This window comes from Palaemon carinicauda, chromosome 15 (assembly GCF_036898095.1).
Source record: "Palaemon carinicauda isolate YSFRI2023 chromosome 15, ASM3689809v2, whole genome shotgun sequence".
In the NCBI taxonomy this organism is placed as follows: domain Eukaryota; kingdom Metazoa; phylum Arthropoda; class Malacostraca; order Decapoda; family Palaemonidae; genus Palaemon; species Palaemon carinicauda.
This window is the reverse complement of record NC_090739.1, coordinates 134,853,512-134,871,384: the sequence shown is the minus strand read 5'-3', so window position 1 is coordinate 134,871,384 and position 17,873 is coordinate 134,853,512. Positions and strand designations below refer to the sequence as shown.

Here is a 17,873-nt window from a genome sequence, read left to right as displayed (position 1 = left end):
AATTGCCTTTTTCCTGTACTGAAACTTAGCTTCTTAGGCACCATGATTATAGGTACTGTAAAATCAAAAAGGAAATGTGAGAAAAGGAAAAAAATAAGCACTGTTAATAACAGACCAAACAGAGGACAACCTCACGATACACAAAAGAATAGAGAACTGAGCACTCTACGCTCAATGGCGTAATGTTTAATTCGTGTCGAAATAAAATTCAGGTGTAGAGTCAAAAATTTGCTCAAATTTTACTTCGGATGTTGGAAAATTCGGATATAGATACGTTCGTGTGTAGAGGTTCCACTGTAGTTATAACTATAGTTAAAATTTTCATGGCTATTCAAGCATTGCTGGCGTGTATTACTATTAAAGGATAATGATATGTATTAAGTGTATGAGCAAATTGGAAAAAAAATTCCTACCTTCATTGCACGTTCCAGTAATGAACAAGTTATCTCTACAGGTACAATAGTACCATTTTTAATATGGCCCTCAATAAGTTCTCCAAATTCACTGCCAGGTTTTGACCTTTCTTCGCGTAGTAAATCACCAGCAGACAGATGAACGTAGCCAAATTTCTGAGGAAAATAAATCATAAGGTTTTTCAATTTCATCTTCATTTACCTAAAATATCTAATACTATACAGTACTGTATTGCACAATAAACCATTTATTGCTTGAAAAGTCTTACCTCTACAATCTTTGCACACTGGGTCCCCTTTCCAGCACCTGGACCACCAAGAACAAAAACAACATTGTACTTGCTGGCCATGATTACACGCTGCACTCCACTTAGAAACCGTTTGATGAGCATTCACAACTGAAAGTTACATAATACAATAATTAGTTAGTAAACCATCTTTCTTATTTAGATCCTGAACATAAAAACAAAGTCCCAATAAAATTAAAACAAAGAAAATTCATACACTCCTCAATCATTTGAGAAGCATTATCTACAATACAATAGAAAAAATACAAATTTGGAGATATTTAGTATTTTTCCAAACTTACAAAGATGAATGATAACTGCAAAAGTTTGAATACAGCAATGAAAATTCTATAACAAGGTGTAGCAAGTTAGCTGGTTACTGTCCTGAAGCAGAAGAACCTTCCCACCTTCTTCACTGAGTAGTCACTTTCATTGCAACTGGGACTTTCTAAGAGGTTGAGGATGAAAGGAAAGTATGAAAAAAGGACTCAGGTTTGTTTCGTTAGGAAATAACGAATTATCTCCAAATTCATCATTTTCCACCGACATGTTGGTAAATGTTGAACTGTAAGAAAGGGTTGTGCAACCTCCCTAAGTCTCTTAATACAGTTGCCTATCAGAAAAATTCTCACTGCTGCCATAGCAGGTGCTCCATCCTTCTCTTGGGCTTGAGACAACTTTTCTTATAGTTGTCCACGATCTTGGCAAAAGACCAGGAGTCTGATTCGTAACTGAAGCAACTGTCTCCTTACAGATATTGCAAAAGAGGAATCCTGTTTGAATCGGCCAAAGCTGATACAAGTGTCAAAACTCAAGTAAACACCTATAGAGCGGTAGATAGCCCAAAGAACAGAACGTTGAACTGATGTACCACTCAATTGAAGATGAGGCAGAAGTACTTTCTACTCAGATTGATTGGAAGTAGGAAGTCCCCTTTGCCCGAACTGTGCTCGTCCTCTCCATCTTGAATGGAGTGTTGAACAACTCGTTCTGAGGAGAGATATCGATGACTTATCGACAACTCACACGGCTTCGAGTGTGTCTTTGTCCAGCATCGCCGAAACCTCTCCTGCTATGGCCAGAGATTTGGTGATCCCAAAAGGTAAGAATGAACCCTCATTGGAACTTGAGTGAGTAGAGGGTGAGAGTTGACGGATGAAATGTGTTAATCTGTCCAGGGGAGCTTTACCATCCATTCTTCCACTCCATGTCACTGCAACATTGTCCAATTGCTCGACAGGCATCAACCCACTCGCACCAGCAGGAGAAGGGGAATGCCATTATCAGTGTCCCCTTGCTCCTTTCCTCCCCCAACCTCCCTTCCTCCCGTGACCACCTTTCCTGGCTCGTTTAGGGCAAAGATGCAAGGTGGCTCCCATCTCATACATACAAGTCATGATTCACCTTTCTCCATTTTTCAGCTGTTGTTTCTGCATCTTAATGTGGGAACAGAGATATCTTAATGTGGGAACAGAGATATCTTATCCAGTAACGACAAGTTCCCAAGGTTCGTCCAAGAACCTTGAAGAGCTCAATAGCTCAAGTTTATAGACATTAGACCCCCCCCTATATGAGTTTGGATGATGGTTTGCCAACCTCATCCAGTGCACGAATCAGAGCTAAGACCTTAAAAAAGGTCGATTTCATCTCAAGATTGTCCATCTTGGCAGGCAGAGGGCCCTGATCCAGAATGGAAATCTGAAGGGTCCCAAGAATTATTCGTCCTGGCAGAGGACTCTGCTTGTCTGTTTGCATGGGGGACATAGTTCTTAACAGATCCTCCAGTAAAGAAAGGTTGCTCGATTATGAAGGTTAAATGCATTTGATGTCTGCTCTAGCTCCCTGCTCTTAGAGAGTTCTCTTGCTTGAGGGTACACTCGAGCACACTGTTCTGTCTTGTTTCTCTTCCTCTTTTTTGTTAAAAATTTTTATAGTTTATATAGGAGATATTTATTTTAATGTTGTTACTTCTTGTTACTCTGTTTCCTTTCCTCACTGGGCTATTTTCCCTGTTGGAGCCCCTGGGCTTATAGCATCCTGCTTTTCCAACTAGGGTTGTAGCTTAGCAAGTAATAATAATAATAATAATAATACGAAGACTGGCTGTTGATTTAAGTAAGGAATACCCCCAACCTTAAAGGCTTACAGTAATTAGGCAGAATTACATGAATCATAGTATAAAAGAGAAAATGGCAGTTTTCAAAATGGCCACTATCGAGGTTGTCTAGGACTACAATATAAACAATAACTATTTGTAATAGAGTTAAAAAAAATTCTTGAAGACTTAAAGGGGGTTTCCAAGTATGGCCAACTTTGTCATGTATGTAGAAAGTAGATATAATATTGTATAACATAGTACCTTAAATCAAAAGTGGCTGCCATTCTGACCCTCTTGAAACATACTGTAGAGGTGTACAGTACTGTACTTGAAAAACATTGTGATGGGATTTTTTTATCTTTATTAAGAGCTTTAGTGGCACTTCTCTCTAACTTATACCCTTTACTTAATTGATATCATCATATTTGATGGTTTAAATTCAAAATGGCCATAAATAATAAATGAAAACAATGCGGGGGTAGATTGGTCAGGGGTCTTTTTGTTCATTGGCTGAGCAAGAAGAGAAGACCAATCACATAGTGACTAGTCACCTTCAGACTACTAAAATAATGAAGAGCGCTTGATCACCAGTAGTGATATGGAACGTAGTGGCAAACGCTCGTGGAAGTCGGTGTTCATGGATGATCGTGTGCGTAGCTGCTTGTGTTCATGGATAACATGTGTGAGGCTCCTTGGGGATGGATAGGCCTAATCGTGTTAGTATATGATTGTAGGCGTGGATGATCGTAAGTGTGGATGGTCTCATGCATGGATGATTGTGCGCGTGAACAATCATGGGCATAAATGTCCGTGCATGTGGATGACCATATTTGTGAAACTTTAAACTGGTGCATATGGAAGTTCTTCACATGAAATCTTAAACTATATGCATGAACCATCGTGTGCGTAGACAATTGTACTTGTTGATGACAGTGACCATGATAGTGGCAATAATCGTATGAGTGGAGGAGTCACCGAAACGTCTGGGGAATGTCCTTGGCAGAAGAGGGGTAAGAGCAAGGCTCTTTGTAATGACCAACAGCACTCATGCCTCATCTCTTACAAGACTTGGCAAGGGTAGAAGCGGCATGAGTCCATGTACCTCAACGACTTCTCAGGAGTCAGGTTTCAGTGCTATACAGTACAGTGCTGTTCCTCCCACAAAACAATGCAAAGAAAACAGACTGAGACTTCAGAGTGCGAGACTGATCTGTCATCGTTTTAGATGACTTCTTTCTCGACAGGCATCACACCCAAATAATTGGTTGTAGACTGCAAGCTGCAATATACGAAGGGGATGCAGCAGTAGAAGAGAATGAAGAGAACGTCATGGAAGAGGAGAAATGACAAATTCGGAGATAATTTGTATTTTTCCTAACCATACAAACCGTAGCTATTTACATAGGGTATTACTTTCGGCGTAGCTGAAATGACGAGCCATTAGATTTTTAACGAGGGTTAATTACCCCCCCCCCCCCCGCTAGTTAGCAAGGGGGTAGGGGAGTGGTAGCTAGCTACCCCTCCCCCCCTCACACACCGGTGAACTGCTTCACTTCACTTAGAGGTAGGACTTGCCTTGGGGGACAAGGCTAGCAGGCAAATATGTGTAAATATCTAAGGTTTGTATGGTTAGGAAAAATACAAATTATCTCCGAATTTGTCGTTTGTTCCCTAACCGAAATACAAACCACGCTGTTTACATAGGGTGACTTAACCCTTAGGAAGGGTGGAAAGTCCCAGCCTTACTGGCTTTGGCTTTGCCCGGGGACTCAGAATCTGAGTGAGCAGCACTCGAGAAAAAGAGTCCCTGCACCTCGCAAGTTCCTTGCTCCGCAAGGAACATGCGCCTACATAAGCTTGTGTGTGGAGGAATGAAGTGTGACTCGTCCTAGGAAGTTGACCTGAAGTCCTTTAGATGGAATTCTAGGCTAGGACGTTCCCAATACCACCTCGTCAGGGTATGGGGGACGCGACAGTATTATCTTAATACTAGGAACACAAGGAGGCATGGTTTACCTGCAGTGGTTTGAGGTCAGCTATGCAGAGAACCCAGGATGCTGCTTTCCCCAAGAGAGGAGAGGATGAAGAAAGAAGTAAGGGCCAGACATACTCTTTCATTCATGCAGTCTAAAACCGGGTAACAATGCCCTCAACCTTCTGCTACCTGTCCATTAAGGAGCCTGAGGTTAGACCAGCTGTTGTGCAGCCACCACAGGGCCGATAGAAAATGTATCGAGGCTCCTGTGGGTCACGACCTGCAGGTAGTGGGCTGTGAAGGTCGTTTGATGATTCCAGACCCCAGCTTGTAGCACCTGCGTCACCGAGAAGTTTCTCTTGAATGCCTCTGACATCGTGTGCTCTGGGACGACGTGAAGGAGGAGGATCTGGGTTCAAGGCGTGATGGATGACCCTTCGAATCCAAGCTGAGATGATATTCTTGGTGACCCTCCTCTTCGTCCTTCCTGTGCTCACAAACAGGGCTTGCACGTGGGGACGGACTGCAGCTGTTCTCTTCAGATAACGCCTCAGACTTCTTATTGGACATAGTAGCAAATGGTCTGGGTCACTTGTTACAGAACGGAGACTCGAAACCCTGAAGGAGTCGAACCGTAGGTCCGGCACTCCAGGGTTCTGAGTCTTAGCTACAAACTCAGGGACGAACCTGAACGTTACCTCCCCCCATCCCCATGAATGGGCGATGTCATATGAGAGACCATGAAGTTCACTGACCCGCTTGGCTGACGCCAAAGCGAGCAGGAACACTGTCTTCCAAGTCAGGTGTTGATCAGAAGCCTGGTGTAATGGTTCAAACGGAGGTCTCTTAAGAGCCCTGAGGACGCAAACCACGTTCCATGGAGGAGGTCTCACTTCCGACTGAGGGCAGGTAAGTTCGTAGCTTCGTATGAGTAAAGAAAGTTCCAGCGAGGAAGAAATGTCTATTCCTTTCAGCCTGAAGGCTAAGCTTAAGGCTGAGCGATAGCCTTTCACTGCCGAGACTGAAAGGCGCATTTCCTCCCGCAAATACACGAGAAACTCCGCTATTGCTGGAATAATGGCATCGAGGGGAGAGATACCCCTCCCACGACACCAACCACAGAAGACTCTCCACTTCGCCTGGTAGACCCCTGCGGATAACTTTCGCAGGTGTCGAGACATCCTTTCCGCAACTTGTTGCGAAAAGCCTCTCTCAGTGAGCAGACGCTGGATAGTCTCCAGGCATGAAGCCGAAGTGAAGCTACGGCCTTGTGGTAGATGTTGCAGTGTGGTTGCTTGAGTAGCTCGTGTCGTGGGGGAAGTTCTCTCGGGAGTTCCGTCAGCTGCAGAAGGTCCAGGAACCACTCTGCATGATGCCATAGCGGAGCTATTAAGGTCATTGACAGATTGACCGATAGTCTGGTCTTGTTGAGCACCCTTCTCATCAGACAGAACGGTGGAAAGACGTAGACGTCGATGTTGTCCCACCGAAGTTGGAAGGCATCTTGCCAGAGTGCCTTGGGGTCCGGGACTGGGGAGCAGTACAGCGGCAGCTTGAAGTTCAAAGCTGTCGCGCACAGGTCCACTGTTGGGGAACCCCACAAAGTCAGGACTTTGTTAGCTACTTGAGGATCCAAAGACCACTCGGTACTCACTATCGGCGATGCTCTGCTCAGACTGTCGGCGAGCACATTCCTTTTGCCCCGAATGAAGCGAGCTGATAGTGGAATCGAGTGGACTTCGGTCCACCTCAGTATCTCTACTGCCAGATGGGATAGCTGTTGTGAAAAGGTACCGCCCTGCTTGTTGATATAAGCTGCTCAGACTGTCGGCGAGCACATTCCTTTTGCCCGGAATGAAGCGAGCTGATAGTGGAATCGAGTGGACTTCGGTCCACCTCAGTATCTCTACTGCCAGATGGGATAGCTGTTGTGAAAAGGTACCTCCCTGCTTGTTGATATAAGCCACTACTGTGGTGTTGTCGCTCATCACCACCACGGAGTGGCCCGCCAGAGTCTGTTGGAACTGTTGAAGGGCCAGATAAAAGACCTTCATTTCTAGCAGATTGATGTGGAGGTACTGTACTTTTCTGATTCTGACCATAGGCCTGAGGGCTTCTGGTTCAGAACGTGGGCCCCCCACCCTTCTTTTGACGCGTCCGAGAACAGCATCAAATCCGGGGGGAGGACGAGAAGATCCACTCCCTTTTGAAGGTTTTCGTCGGTCAGCCACCACTGCAGGTCCGTCCGTTCCGCAGGTCCCATAGGGACCAGAGTGTCCGGGGAATCGTTGCCTTGATTCCACCAGGACTTGAGCCGCCATTACAGGGATCTCATCCTGAGGCGGCCGTTCGGAACTAGACGGGCCAAGGAGGCCAGGTGACCTAGGAGACGTAACCAAGATTGGGCTGGAAGCTCCTCTCGTCCGAGGAAAGGTCTTGCGACCCTCCTCAGCCTTGCTATCCTGTCGTCTGATGGGAAGGCTTTGTGGAGATTGGTGTCTAATATCATGCCTAGATATACCAGTCATTAAGTTGGAAGCAGAGAAGACTTTTCGAGATTTACCATGATCCCTAGATCTTGGCAAAGTCCCAGAAGCTTGTCTCGGTGTCGAAGAAGGGTCGACTCCGAGTCTGCCAGGATCAGCCAGTCGTCCAGATAGCGAAGGAGACGGATGCCGATCCTGTGTGCCCACGAAGATATCAGGGTAAAGACTCTGGTGAACACCTGAGGTGCTGTGGAGAGACCGAAACACAGCACCTTGAACTGGTAGATCTTGTTGTCCAGGCTGAATCTCAGTACTTTCTGGAAGACGGATGGATTGGGATCTGGAAGTACGCGTCCTTCAGATCCAGTGTGCACATGAAGTCTTGCGGTCTCACTGCAAGTCTGACCGTGTCTGCTGTCTCCATGCTGAACGAAGTTTGCTTGACAAACTTGTTCAGAGCTGAGAGGTCGATGACTGGTCTCCAGCCTCCAGACGCCTTCTTTACAAGAAAGAGTCGACTGAAGAAGCCTGGGGAGCTGTCGACGACCTCCTGGAGAGCATCCTTCTTGAGCATGGTCTCGACTTCTGTCCGAAGGGCTAGCCCCTTTGCCGATCCCATGGCATAGGAGCTCAACGACACTGGATTCCCTGTCAGGGAGGAAGAGATGTTATGAACGGGACGCGATATCCTTGGCTGATCACAGAGATCGTCCAGGAATCGGCCCCAAGTTGCTGCCACCTGTCCGCGCAACTTTGTAGGCATCCCCCCACTGGTGGACATGCAGGGGGATTGCCAATCCTAGCGTTTACGGCCTCGGCCGCTCCCCCTAGGATTCCTACCTCCCCTGGAGGACTTTCTGCCTTTCTTGTCCTTGACAGGAAAGGGCTGCTGCTTAGACACCTTTGCCTTTGCTGCCGGAGCCTGTTTCGATTCCTAGACTGACGAGGCTGCTGATGTTGTTGTTGAGGAGCTGGAGGCTTGTAGGGCCGAGATGTAAGGGCCCTTTGGAGGAGCGAATCGTGATTCGACTTCCTCCACCTCTCAGCTGTCCGTTCCACATCCTTGGGCTCGAACAAACTCTCTCCAAGGATGGAGGAGTGTCTAAGCTTGCCGACATCCACGGCTGGGACTTTCAAGTGCAACCTCTCGGTCACGGCATCACGACGTTTTAAGATCGAGTTTTCCCACAAGTTTGAAACTTGGTGAGCCAGGAACTCTATGGTGCGCGTGCCCGAGAGGAGGAAAGTCTCCATGGCCCTCCTGGTGCTCTCCTTGGACAAGTCCTCGGATCGCAACAGGATGCCCAGAGACCCCAGCCAGATGTCCAGCCACGAAGTGGCCTGCATGGCACACTTTGCGACCTTCTCCTGGCTTAGGATCTCCGTAGCCGAGAATGTCACTTGCCGGGCGGAGAGTTTCTCGAGAGAAATTCCCCTAGAGAGCTCTTCCACAGAGTGGTGGAGGGGAAGAGCTAAACAAGACTCCCCCATGATTTTGAAGTACTTCCTCTGTTGTACACGAGGAGGTGGGAGGAGTTTGTTCCCGGCAGAGGAACGGCTGGAGGAAGCGAGTTCAGAGAGCTGGCCCTCAACCTTGTCTCTGGCACTCTTCACTCCCTGGGACCAGGGCAGAGCCGCGCTGGCCTTTGGGAGTTTCTGGGTACCGTAGACCTGGTCCAAGACCGTATCCTTGCCTTCGCAGGGGGCGGTCTCGGGGTCCTTGAATCCATTGAGTTGCCTCATTAGACTCAGGACCTGCCAGAAGGCATGCTCCGACTCGTGCTGCTCTCCTCCTTGTGGACTGGCAGCAAGGTCTCCTGTCCCCAGTAGCTCTACTTGGGGAGACACGTGGACATTCTCCTGGGGTCTTGCTGGCTCTGGTCGAATCCGGGATGAAGACTTAGGAGCAGTCTTCGAGTCTTTAGGCTCCCTCCTGGGAGGGATACAGGACTCAAGCAAAGAAGTCAGGGGGCTCCTCTCCACGCGAGACGGTTCTCTTCCTCGAGGTGGGGTTCCTCCCATTGGTGCCGTGGGAGAATGCCTCACCTCGCTGGATTCTCCTGAGGACGGAAAGGCTTTGTCCACAGGGGAAGGAGAAAGTGTCTGCGAGGGGGAAGGGGCCTTCCTGCCGGACTTCTTGGGAGCCAGCTTAACCCAAGGAGAAGTCACCACGAAGTCCACTCCTCTCCTTCTCTTCAGCGGGGACGAGGCTGCCGTTGGTTTCAGTCCTAGATCAGCGAGGGCCGGCTTCATAGCCTGCACGACCGCTTTGATCAGGGACCCGAACCAAGGCTGATGGCTGACAGACGCAGTGTCAGCAACTCCCGCTGGAGGGAAGGGGATCAGCTGATCCTTAGGAGTGGAAACCACGGGGCCTGCCTGAAAAGAAGAATGTTGCCTAGACCTCTCCAAAGATTCTTCCTGCTCCTGGACGTGCGCAGCTCTGCGCTTACGGGGTGGAGATCGTGAGGACGATGATCTGGAAGCACGCGTACCCGAAGACTCGCAAGGTTGGGCGCACTGCGAAACCCGGCGGGAAGCGCTGGAATGGCGCGATAGTAAAATCGCTGGTTCGCGCGCGGGCGAACGTTGGGGGGCTAGCGCGCAGAGATGAAGGCGCGGGCGAGTGGGCGCGCAGGCGAAGGTGAGCATGGGCGCGCAGTTGTAAAGGCGAGCACTGGCGGTCGGGAGAACGATGGTGCGTAGGCGATCGGTGGTGTGTAGGCGATCGATGGCTCGTTGGCGAGCGATGGCGCGTTGGCGAGCGATGGCGCATTGGCGAGCGATGGCGCGTTGGCGAGCGATGGCGCGTTGGCGAGCGATGGCGAGTTATCGCGTGGGCGTGTCGGAGACCTGTGGTGATCTGGAGCGTGGGCGCGTGGGCACGTTGGAGAGCGCTTGCGCGCAGGCGAGGGATCACGCGGGCACGTAGGAGATTGCTGGCGTGCAGGAATCGTTGGCACGCAGTTGCGCGTTCAGAAGGTACTAGCTGGGGCGCAGGACCAGATGGCGAGGTTGCGCGCAAAGGCGAGCGCTCGTGGGCAGGCTCAGGAGACATCTCGTGGGCGCGCGGGAACTCGTACTGCCTTAGAAGTGCGCACAGGTGAGTGCGCACGATGGCTGGCGCGTGGGCGAGCTCTGAGGGCGTGTAGGCGAACGTCGGCGAGGAAGCGAAGGAACAATGTCCTTGCCTGCGCCCAGATCCGTAGATTGTGGGCGCGCGTGCGAACGTTGGCGCACATCAGGAACAGGGCGCGCAGTTGTGCGCTGACAAGCAGGTGATCGTGGGCGCTCAGCAGGAACAGATGTGCGCTGGGGAGCTGGAGAGCGCTGGCGCACAGGAGGTCTCTGTAGAATAGGAGAGCACTGGCGAGCAGGAGATCTACGGCGAGACTCAGCAGGAGATCGTCTGCGCGTTGAATCAGTAAAAGTCTGGTCAACAGGAGAGTGCTTGCGCACTACTAGATCGTGGGCGCGCAGGTAAAACCTGGGACTTAAGGGACTTACCCACATTGTGGGATAAGCCCTTTTGCCCCGAAGGGACCGGTGCCCGTTGGAGAACGGGTTACGTTGGCGCCCACTGCACATCTGCGTCCAGGAACGGAGATGGAAGGCTGGAAGGTCTAGCAGGCGTCAGAGATCGCGAACGATCTGCAGAGAGGTCTAGCGATGCAGCTGCAACGGTCTGCTCTCGTCGAAGAGGATCCTCTGCGGGGGACGTCGAAGGCGAAGATCCGAAGAGGCGCCTCCTAACTCCCTTGTAAGGAGAAGGAAGGCCTCTACGGCGAAGAGGAGGGCGAGCCTTACGGCGAAGACGACCTCGAGGCACAGCAACACCATTGTCGGTCCTCCGAAGAGGAGTCTCTGTCAGTGCACTCCCCCGAGGGGGAGAAACACCAGCAGGAGAGACTGTTGGACTCAGCGCCTCCCCTGAAGGATGTTCGGAGGAGGGAACTGATCCTTCAGCAACATCCGCAACAGCAGCAGGGATTTGACCCGACACTTCAGAAGCTTCTGCCACAACAACGTCGACAATAGACAGAGGATCTACCTCTGCTATTACCGGCGACTGTTTGACAGCTGCACCCAACTGGATCAGGTCAAACAGGGCTTCCCTGGAGGGCGAGCCCTTAAGCCCCAAGGAAGCCCAAAGCTGTAAAAGATCATCGTTAGCAACATGGTCACCAACAAAATTAATGCCCTCCCCAGGAGGAGGAGGGGGAGCTGCCTCGCTATGGGAGGCAACGCCCTCTCCCGAACCCCGAGGTTGGGAAACTAAAGAATGGCCTACGCTACCACTCGACGGCCTCTCACGAGAGACCGATCGAGTGGGAGCTTAAGAGGAGGTTCGGGCAACGGAAGAAGAGTCCTTGGAACCTTCCTTCTTCAAGGCAGCCCTTAAAGGAGAAAGGTCACGCTTAAACTTCTTCTTACGCCGCCGGGCAAACCTCTCCCACTGGGAGGTAGACCACTCCCTGCACTCACTAGAGTTTTTATCCCTTTCACACCGTTGACCTCGGCAATACGGACATAAGGTGTGAGGGTCCGTCTCGACCGCCGACATGAACGTTCCATCTTAAGTGTTTATACTGTTAGATGGGAACAGGCTAAGAGCAAGTTCCTTCTTGCTTGCCAATGGGAACCTCTATGTGGTGTGTGGTACTGTCGCCCATCACATCACAATGGTCTGTTAGGAACCGATGAGGCTACTGAAGGACTGGAAAGTTGGCCTTAATCTCTTAAGAGATTTAAGTGAAGGCACTTTCGAACTCTGTCCAGAGGGTTGAGGTCGTGTGGTGCAGCATTATGGTCCCTCCTCTCTTCTTTTGATGTGTTCTATGCACAGCATCAAGTCCGAGGGGTGTGGAAGGATGAGAAGGTTTGTCCAAACTTCTGGTCCCATGGGGGTCAGAATGTCTGGGGGATCGCGGGCTTGATTCCAGTCAGACTCAAGTCACTCTGGGATGGGAGTTCTTCTCGTTTTGAGAAAGTTTGCGAAGATTGGTGTCTAGAATCATTCCCAGATACACCAGTCTTCTGGGAGGGAAGTAGAGAAAACTTCCGCAGGTTTACCTTGATCACTGGATCTTGGTAAAAAGACTTCATTAGTTCCGGTGCTAATGCAAGGTTGCCACTGAGTCTGCTAAGGTCAGTCAGTCGTCCCAAAACAGAGGAGACAGAAGCTGATCCTGTGAGACCAGGATGGGTGTAGTGGAAAGACCGAAGCACAGTGCCCTGAACTGGAGTTTCTTGTTTCTCTAGACTGAATCTTCCAACCTTCCTAGATGGATGGTTTGGGCCCGGAAGTATATGTCCTTTAGGTCCAGTGTGCAAATGAAGACCTGAGGTCTTAGCCCTTGTTCGAACCCCAAAATGGTGTGGACATCGACCCAAAGGGACAGCTCCTTGCGGATCCTTTTGCATGGGAGATTGTTGACGCTGGGGTCTTGACTCGTGGCATAAAGGATTAGACCCGATACCGTGTGTAAGAATTCTTCCCTGAGAGAGAATCCTTTAACTAACAGAAGGAAGGCAACGCTTAGCACTACCATGCGCCCTGATGGGATTGATGCTATTCCTTAGAATAGAATCAATCTGGCAAGTGTTAATCAATGGTTAACGGTTGGGTGTCGTGGTTACTGTGCAATTGGAGAGTGCTCGCAAGTAGTCCCATGTCGACAAGCCGTTGATGAGGGTTGTCGATCGTTTGCCGATCACTTTAGTGTGATGACGAACGGCCAGTAGCGAGAAGTATGTTGCATACCTTCTGATCAAGGGAACTACGGGCAGAGGTTGACTAGTAAGTCCGAGTCACGAACTGCTGGCGAATTGCCGATGATCGGTGAATCGGCAGTCTGAGCTGAGGATGGTAACTGACAGGCAGATGAAGGCTGTCTGGTCAGTCAGCCAATGAGTTGGTAATCTGCTTTGAGAGCTCTGAGAGACAGCAGAATGGTTTAATGATAGTCAGTTGGTGATGATAAGTCATTGATGATCAGCGATCGATTGCGGACCAGTGATCGGTGAGCTAGAGATCAGCAAGCTGACTATGGTCCCTCCTGGTTGGTCAGAGATCAGCAAGCTGAGGATGGGCTGGTCAGAGATCAGCAAGCTGACGATGGGCTGGTCAGAGATCAGCGAGCTGAGTTCAATGATCGAAGAAAGATGAGCTGCCTGATCAGCAAGCTGATGACTGATTATTGACTAGAAATCGGTGATTGGAACACTAGCAATCGGAGATCGTTAGTCATTGGAGGGACTAGAGGTCAATGATCAAGCTGAGGTAGAAATTGGTGATCTGGTGATCGGCGAGCTAGCGATCAGCAAACCGTGAACTAGCCATCAGCTAACAGTGATTTAGAGATTAGTCTGTTGATGCTTTCTTGTTTGCTGAGGGTGGTCTGTCAAGGAAAAAGAAACTTCAGAAGAAACAGGGACCAAGGACTCCCAGTTTTGATTCCCCTTAGAAGATGGAATCTTCAGGATCTTGAATCCTTCTGTAAAGCCTCTTTCCTCTTTTCCCGGAGGCCATGTTATGCATTTGCGGGGAGAGGAATGGGGCAATGGTGACCTGTCCAAAAAGTTTTATTCCCTTTTTCTGCCTATTGTGCAAGTGTGCAGGAGAGTACTGGTGCGATGACACACAGGATGATGCTGGTGCTCAGTTTCTGCTGAAGCACAATTTCCGGTGAATGCGCAGAAGAGCACTAACTGGCAAGCGCTGGTTCTTTGTGAAGAGTTAGCGCATTGGCAGTGAGCAGGCGCGCAGTAAGGCACTGTGTAGTTTTGTGCAGTCTCCCTAGAATGCGCCGAAGCGTGTGACTGGTTGCGCAAGGGTGGGTGCATTGGCGGGCGCGGAAGACCATTGATGAGCGCACGCGGGAGACCATTGGCGCGTGCGCGGAAGACAGCTGGAGCGTGCACGTGCGGAAGACCGTTGGCGTGCGTGCTCATGCTCATGGAAGACTGTTGGCACGCGCGCGCGGAAGCAATGGTGCGCATGATAATGCTTGCAGGAGGGAGCTGGTGATCCTCAGAAGAGTCAAGGACCGAAGTCCAAGGACTAACTGTAGCGTAAGGTAGCGCTGGTAGGTCGGCAGGACAACCAGAAACTGGGATGAGCCCTTTGGAAGGGCAAACATCCATGATGGTGACCGTAAAAGGTCCACGGAAGAGTCCAGGACCGAAGTCCAAGGACTAACAGCGGCGTAGCACAAACACTGAAAAGGGAACTTATCACATTTCGATAAGCATATATATATACATACAGTAAACATTAAGAATGTTTTCATATATATACATGTATAAAAAAAGTAAGTTAAAAGACAAAAATTAATGGCAGTCCAGAATAGGCGAGGAGGAAGAGCGGATACAACCGCTCTCCATCCGAGCCAAATGTAAAGTGAGGTAAATCACAGGTATGTGAACGGGAGTGGTAGCAAGCTAACCCCCTACCCCCCGCTAACTAGCGGTGTGGGTAGTTAACCCTCACTAAATTTTATTGGCACGCCATTTCAGCTCCGCCGAAAGTATAACCCCTAATAAATAGCGTGGTTTGTATTCCAGTTACGGAACAAAAGAAGAATGGCAGATCTATTAATGATGATGAAATGAGAAGAATGGCAGGTCTATTAAAGAGTTGCAAAGTCACGACTGAGATGGTGTGGACAAGGATAGATGGTGCAGAGGGAGTAAGGCGGGCTCAAGATGAACCTGTTAAGGAGAAAATGTGGAGGATTTATTTTTTGTTTTATTTTATTTTTGGTTTTGCCAAATCCAGAGAGAGAGAGAGAGAGAGAGAGAGAGAGAGAGAGAGAGAGAGAGAGAGAGAGAGAGAGAGAGAGAGAGAGAGAGAATTTCATTTGCTTTAGTTTTTCTAGATCGCGCGAGAGTGTGTGTGTGTTTGAGTGTGTGTTTGAGTGTGTGTTTGTGTGTTTGTGTGACTGCGGTGTGCGCCGAAGAGCAAGTGGTAGTTAGAGAATGATCGTTGGGGGGTGAGAAAGACTGTTGGTACAAATGAGATTGTTTGTTTACATTTTTTAGTTAGGTTACGACAGTGGTGAATGTTTCGGAGCGAATGCTTTTTTTATTTGACTGCAGCATAAGGCAGTTGTGTGAGAGCTGGATTACATTTATATTTTTCTGACCAGCGTGGAAGTGGTTTTTGATTTTCAAAGTAAGTACAGTTTTGTTTATCTTTGCTTGTCGTGATTGTGAATGATAGGAACAATTTATTATTTATCTTTGATTATAGTGCGATAGTTCAGTTAGCTAGAAGTGTTCGTAAGTGTTTTTCTTTTTTATTTTGGCAGGCTGCGATTCCTCCTTTGGAGTGACTAAATTTCTAGAAAGTGGATTACTGTTGATGACCTGGCCTGGAACTGATCATATTTAGACTGCTTTTTTTTTGGATTAACGATTGTCGATGACCTGGCCTGTTTACTTTGATTGCTGCTATTGATGATGATAATGATGATAAGGATGATGACGATGATGATTACGACCCCGATTAGGGAGGCAGTGGTGGCAACTTGCCATACAGTTTAACCTGTTAATCACAGATTGAGGGTTGTGCCGTGAAAGACAGTTCGGCAGTTTGTGAACGACTGTGTTGCAAATAATATATATGAGCATACAAATTTTGGTGTTGAACTCGTAATATATGTGTTTTGTGTTTTCATGTTTGGGTTGCGGTTAGTTTTAAGTTTCGTTAGGATTTATTGGATTGCGGAAAGGTTTTTTTGTTAATTATATATTTAGTTTTATTTATCTTATAGTGTTAAGTTTTGATTAGTTTAAAGTGTTAAGTTTTGATTGGTTTAAAGTATTTATTTTGAATGTTGATGGTTTATGATTTATTTTAAGGTTTAAGAATTATAGTTTTAAGGTTATGTTTTGTTTTGTTTTGTCCTTTTGTCCAAGAGTCTGGTTGTAGATTACGTAAGGGGAAAGTTTGTTTTGTGGAGACCATTGTCAGTAAGTGTGATTCAGGGTGTGGGGGTTGTCCTTGCAACATCCCGCCACATTATTTTGGCGCCCGAACAGGGACTGCTCAGGCGGGACTGATAGCTGGACTCTTGGACGAAGGACTGATAGGATAAGATATTAGATATAAGGTTGATGAAAAATGGAAGAGCAGAACAAGTTACTGAAGGAGGAATTGCGGCTGAGTAAGGAGCGTGAGGAGAGGTTGCTAATAGAGAATGAGAGGTTGAACTGGGAGAATGCGGCGATGCAGAAGGAGCTTAGGGAGTTAAAGGGGACAGTAGAGAGAGTGGAAGAATGTGTTGAGATGAGGATGCGAGAGAATGAAGAACGAATGGAGAAACGAATGGAAGATATGATGGGGCAAGTCATGGGGATGATGAAAACTATAATGGGTGAAGGTGCAGTCGGAGGAGTGTCCTCAGCTTCGGGTAATGGGTTGGTAGTGAAAGAGAAGGTTAAGGTAGGTGATAATGGGAAAGGAAGTGATAGTGATAGTAGTAATAGTGATGGTGATATTGAAGATAAGGGAATTAGGCATAGTAAGGATGAACAGAAAGGGGAGAGGAAAGATGAAAGGAAAGGTAAAAGTGATGTGAAGAAAGGGAAGAAAAAGTATCAGGCTGATAGCAAGGACGATCGTGAATGGGTGAAAGTGGTAAGTAAGAAAAAGGGTAAGAAAGGAATGGTTAAGGATAGGAATTTAAGTGTGGAAGTGGATTCATTATATTCGAATGAGGAAGAAGGTAACAAGGGAGTAGACAGTGATGATAGCAGTGAGAATGAACGTGATGTGTGTAAGACTGTGTTTATGAGAGAGGTACCTCGGTGTGAAAGGTTCAATGAGCATAGCAGTAGGGATGTAAATGATTTTTTCAAGGAGTATGAGAGGTATTGTCAGGATAAGTATGGTGATAGTAAAAGAGTTTGGGCTAGGGAGTTAGGAGAATATTTGACTGGGTATTTGTTGACGATGTATGGAGTGATAATGAGTGTAGGGGACGTTGATTATGAAAGTGTGAAAACGAGAATAATTGAGCAGGTAAAACGTATGAAAGGGAGTGTTAAGTATAAGCGTAAGAATGATTTTGATGAGGCAAGGATGAATGCAGGAGAAGCTATATCAATGTACGTATGTAGGTTGGAAACGTTAGCTAGGAAGAAGTATGGGGATGAAGGCATAAATGAGAATAAGGAGTTAATGAGGAAGTTTTTGGCAACAGTACCTGAGAATGTGTGTGAATTTATTAATTTGAAACGCAAAGAGAAAATGAGGTGGACGCAAGAGAGATTGACATGGGATGATATACTAGAGATAGTTGAGGATTATGAGTTAGATCGGTGCATGAAAGAAAGTAAATCTGTGAGTGTAAGAACTGGAATGGAAGAAAGTGTAATAGAATTTGGTAGTTATAAGGATGCAATTTTGAGAGGACCAATGAGGGTAGCTGATAATGTAGTAGATAGGAGTGTTAGGGCGAGTAATGTGGGAATACCTGTAAGGACAAATGAAGGATTTAGGCAGGGTAATTGGCGCAATAGGGATAGGAGTGTTAGTGCGCATCGAGGTATGTCAGATAGTCGTGTCCGTAATGAAAAGTGTTATAGGTGTGGAAAGGAAGGTCATAA

At 47.9% G+C, this 17,873-nt stretch overlaps 1 protein-coding gene across 2 annotated transcripts in view; it reads right to left on the bottom strand.

Moving 5' to 3' along the window:
* The window catches only part of Cmpk (cytidine/uridine monophosphate kinase Dak1), a 68,945-nt gene that overhangs the window by 47,202 nt on the left and 3,870 nt on the right, over positions 1 to 17,873 (bottom strand). For both annotated transcript variants that reach the window (XM_068388709.1, XM_068388710.1), the window contains exons 2-3: positions 683 to 811; positions 414 to 569 (exon numbers count right to left, since the gene is read on the bottom strand). In XM_068388709.1, coding sequence (XP_068244810.1) covers positions 414 to 569; positions 683 to 805 — 279 coding nt within the window. In that variant the 5' untranslated portion in view covers positions 806 to 811. The remainder of the gene's footprint in view (positions 1 to 413; positions 570 to 682; positions 812 to 17,873) is intronic.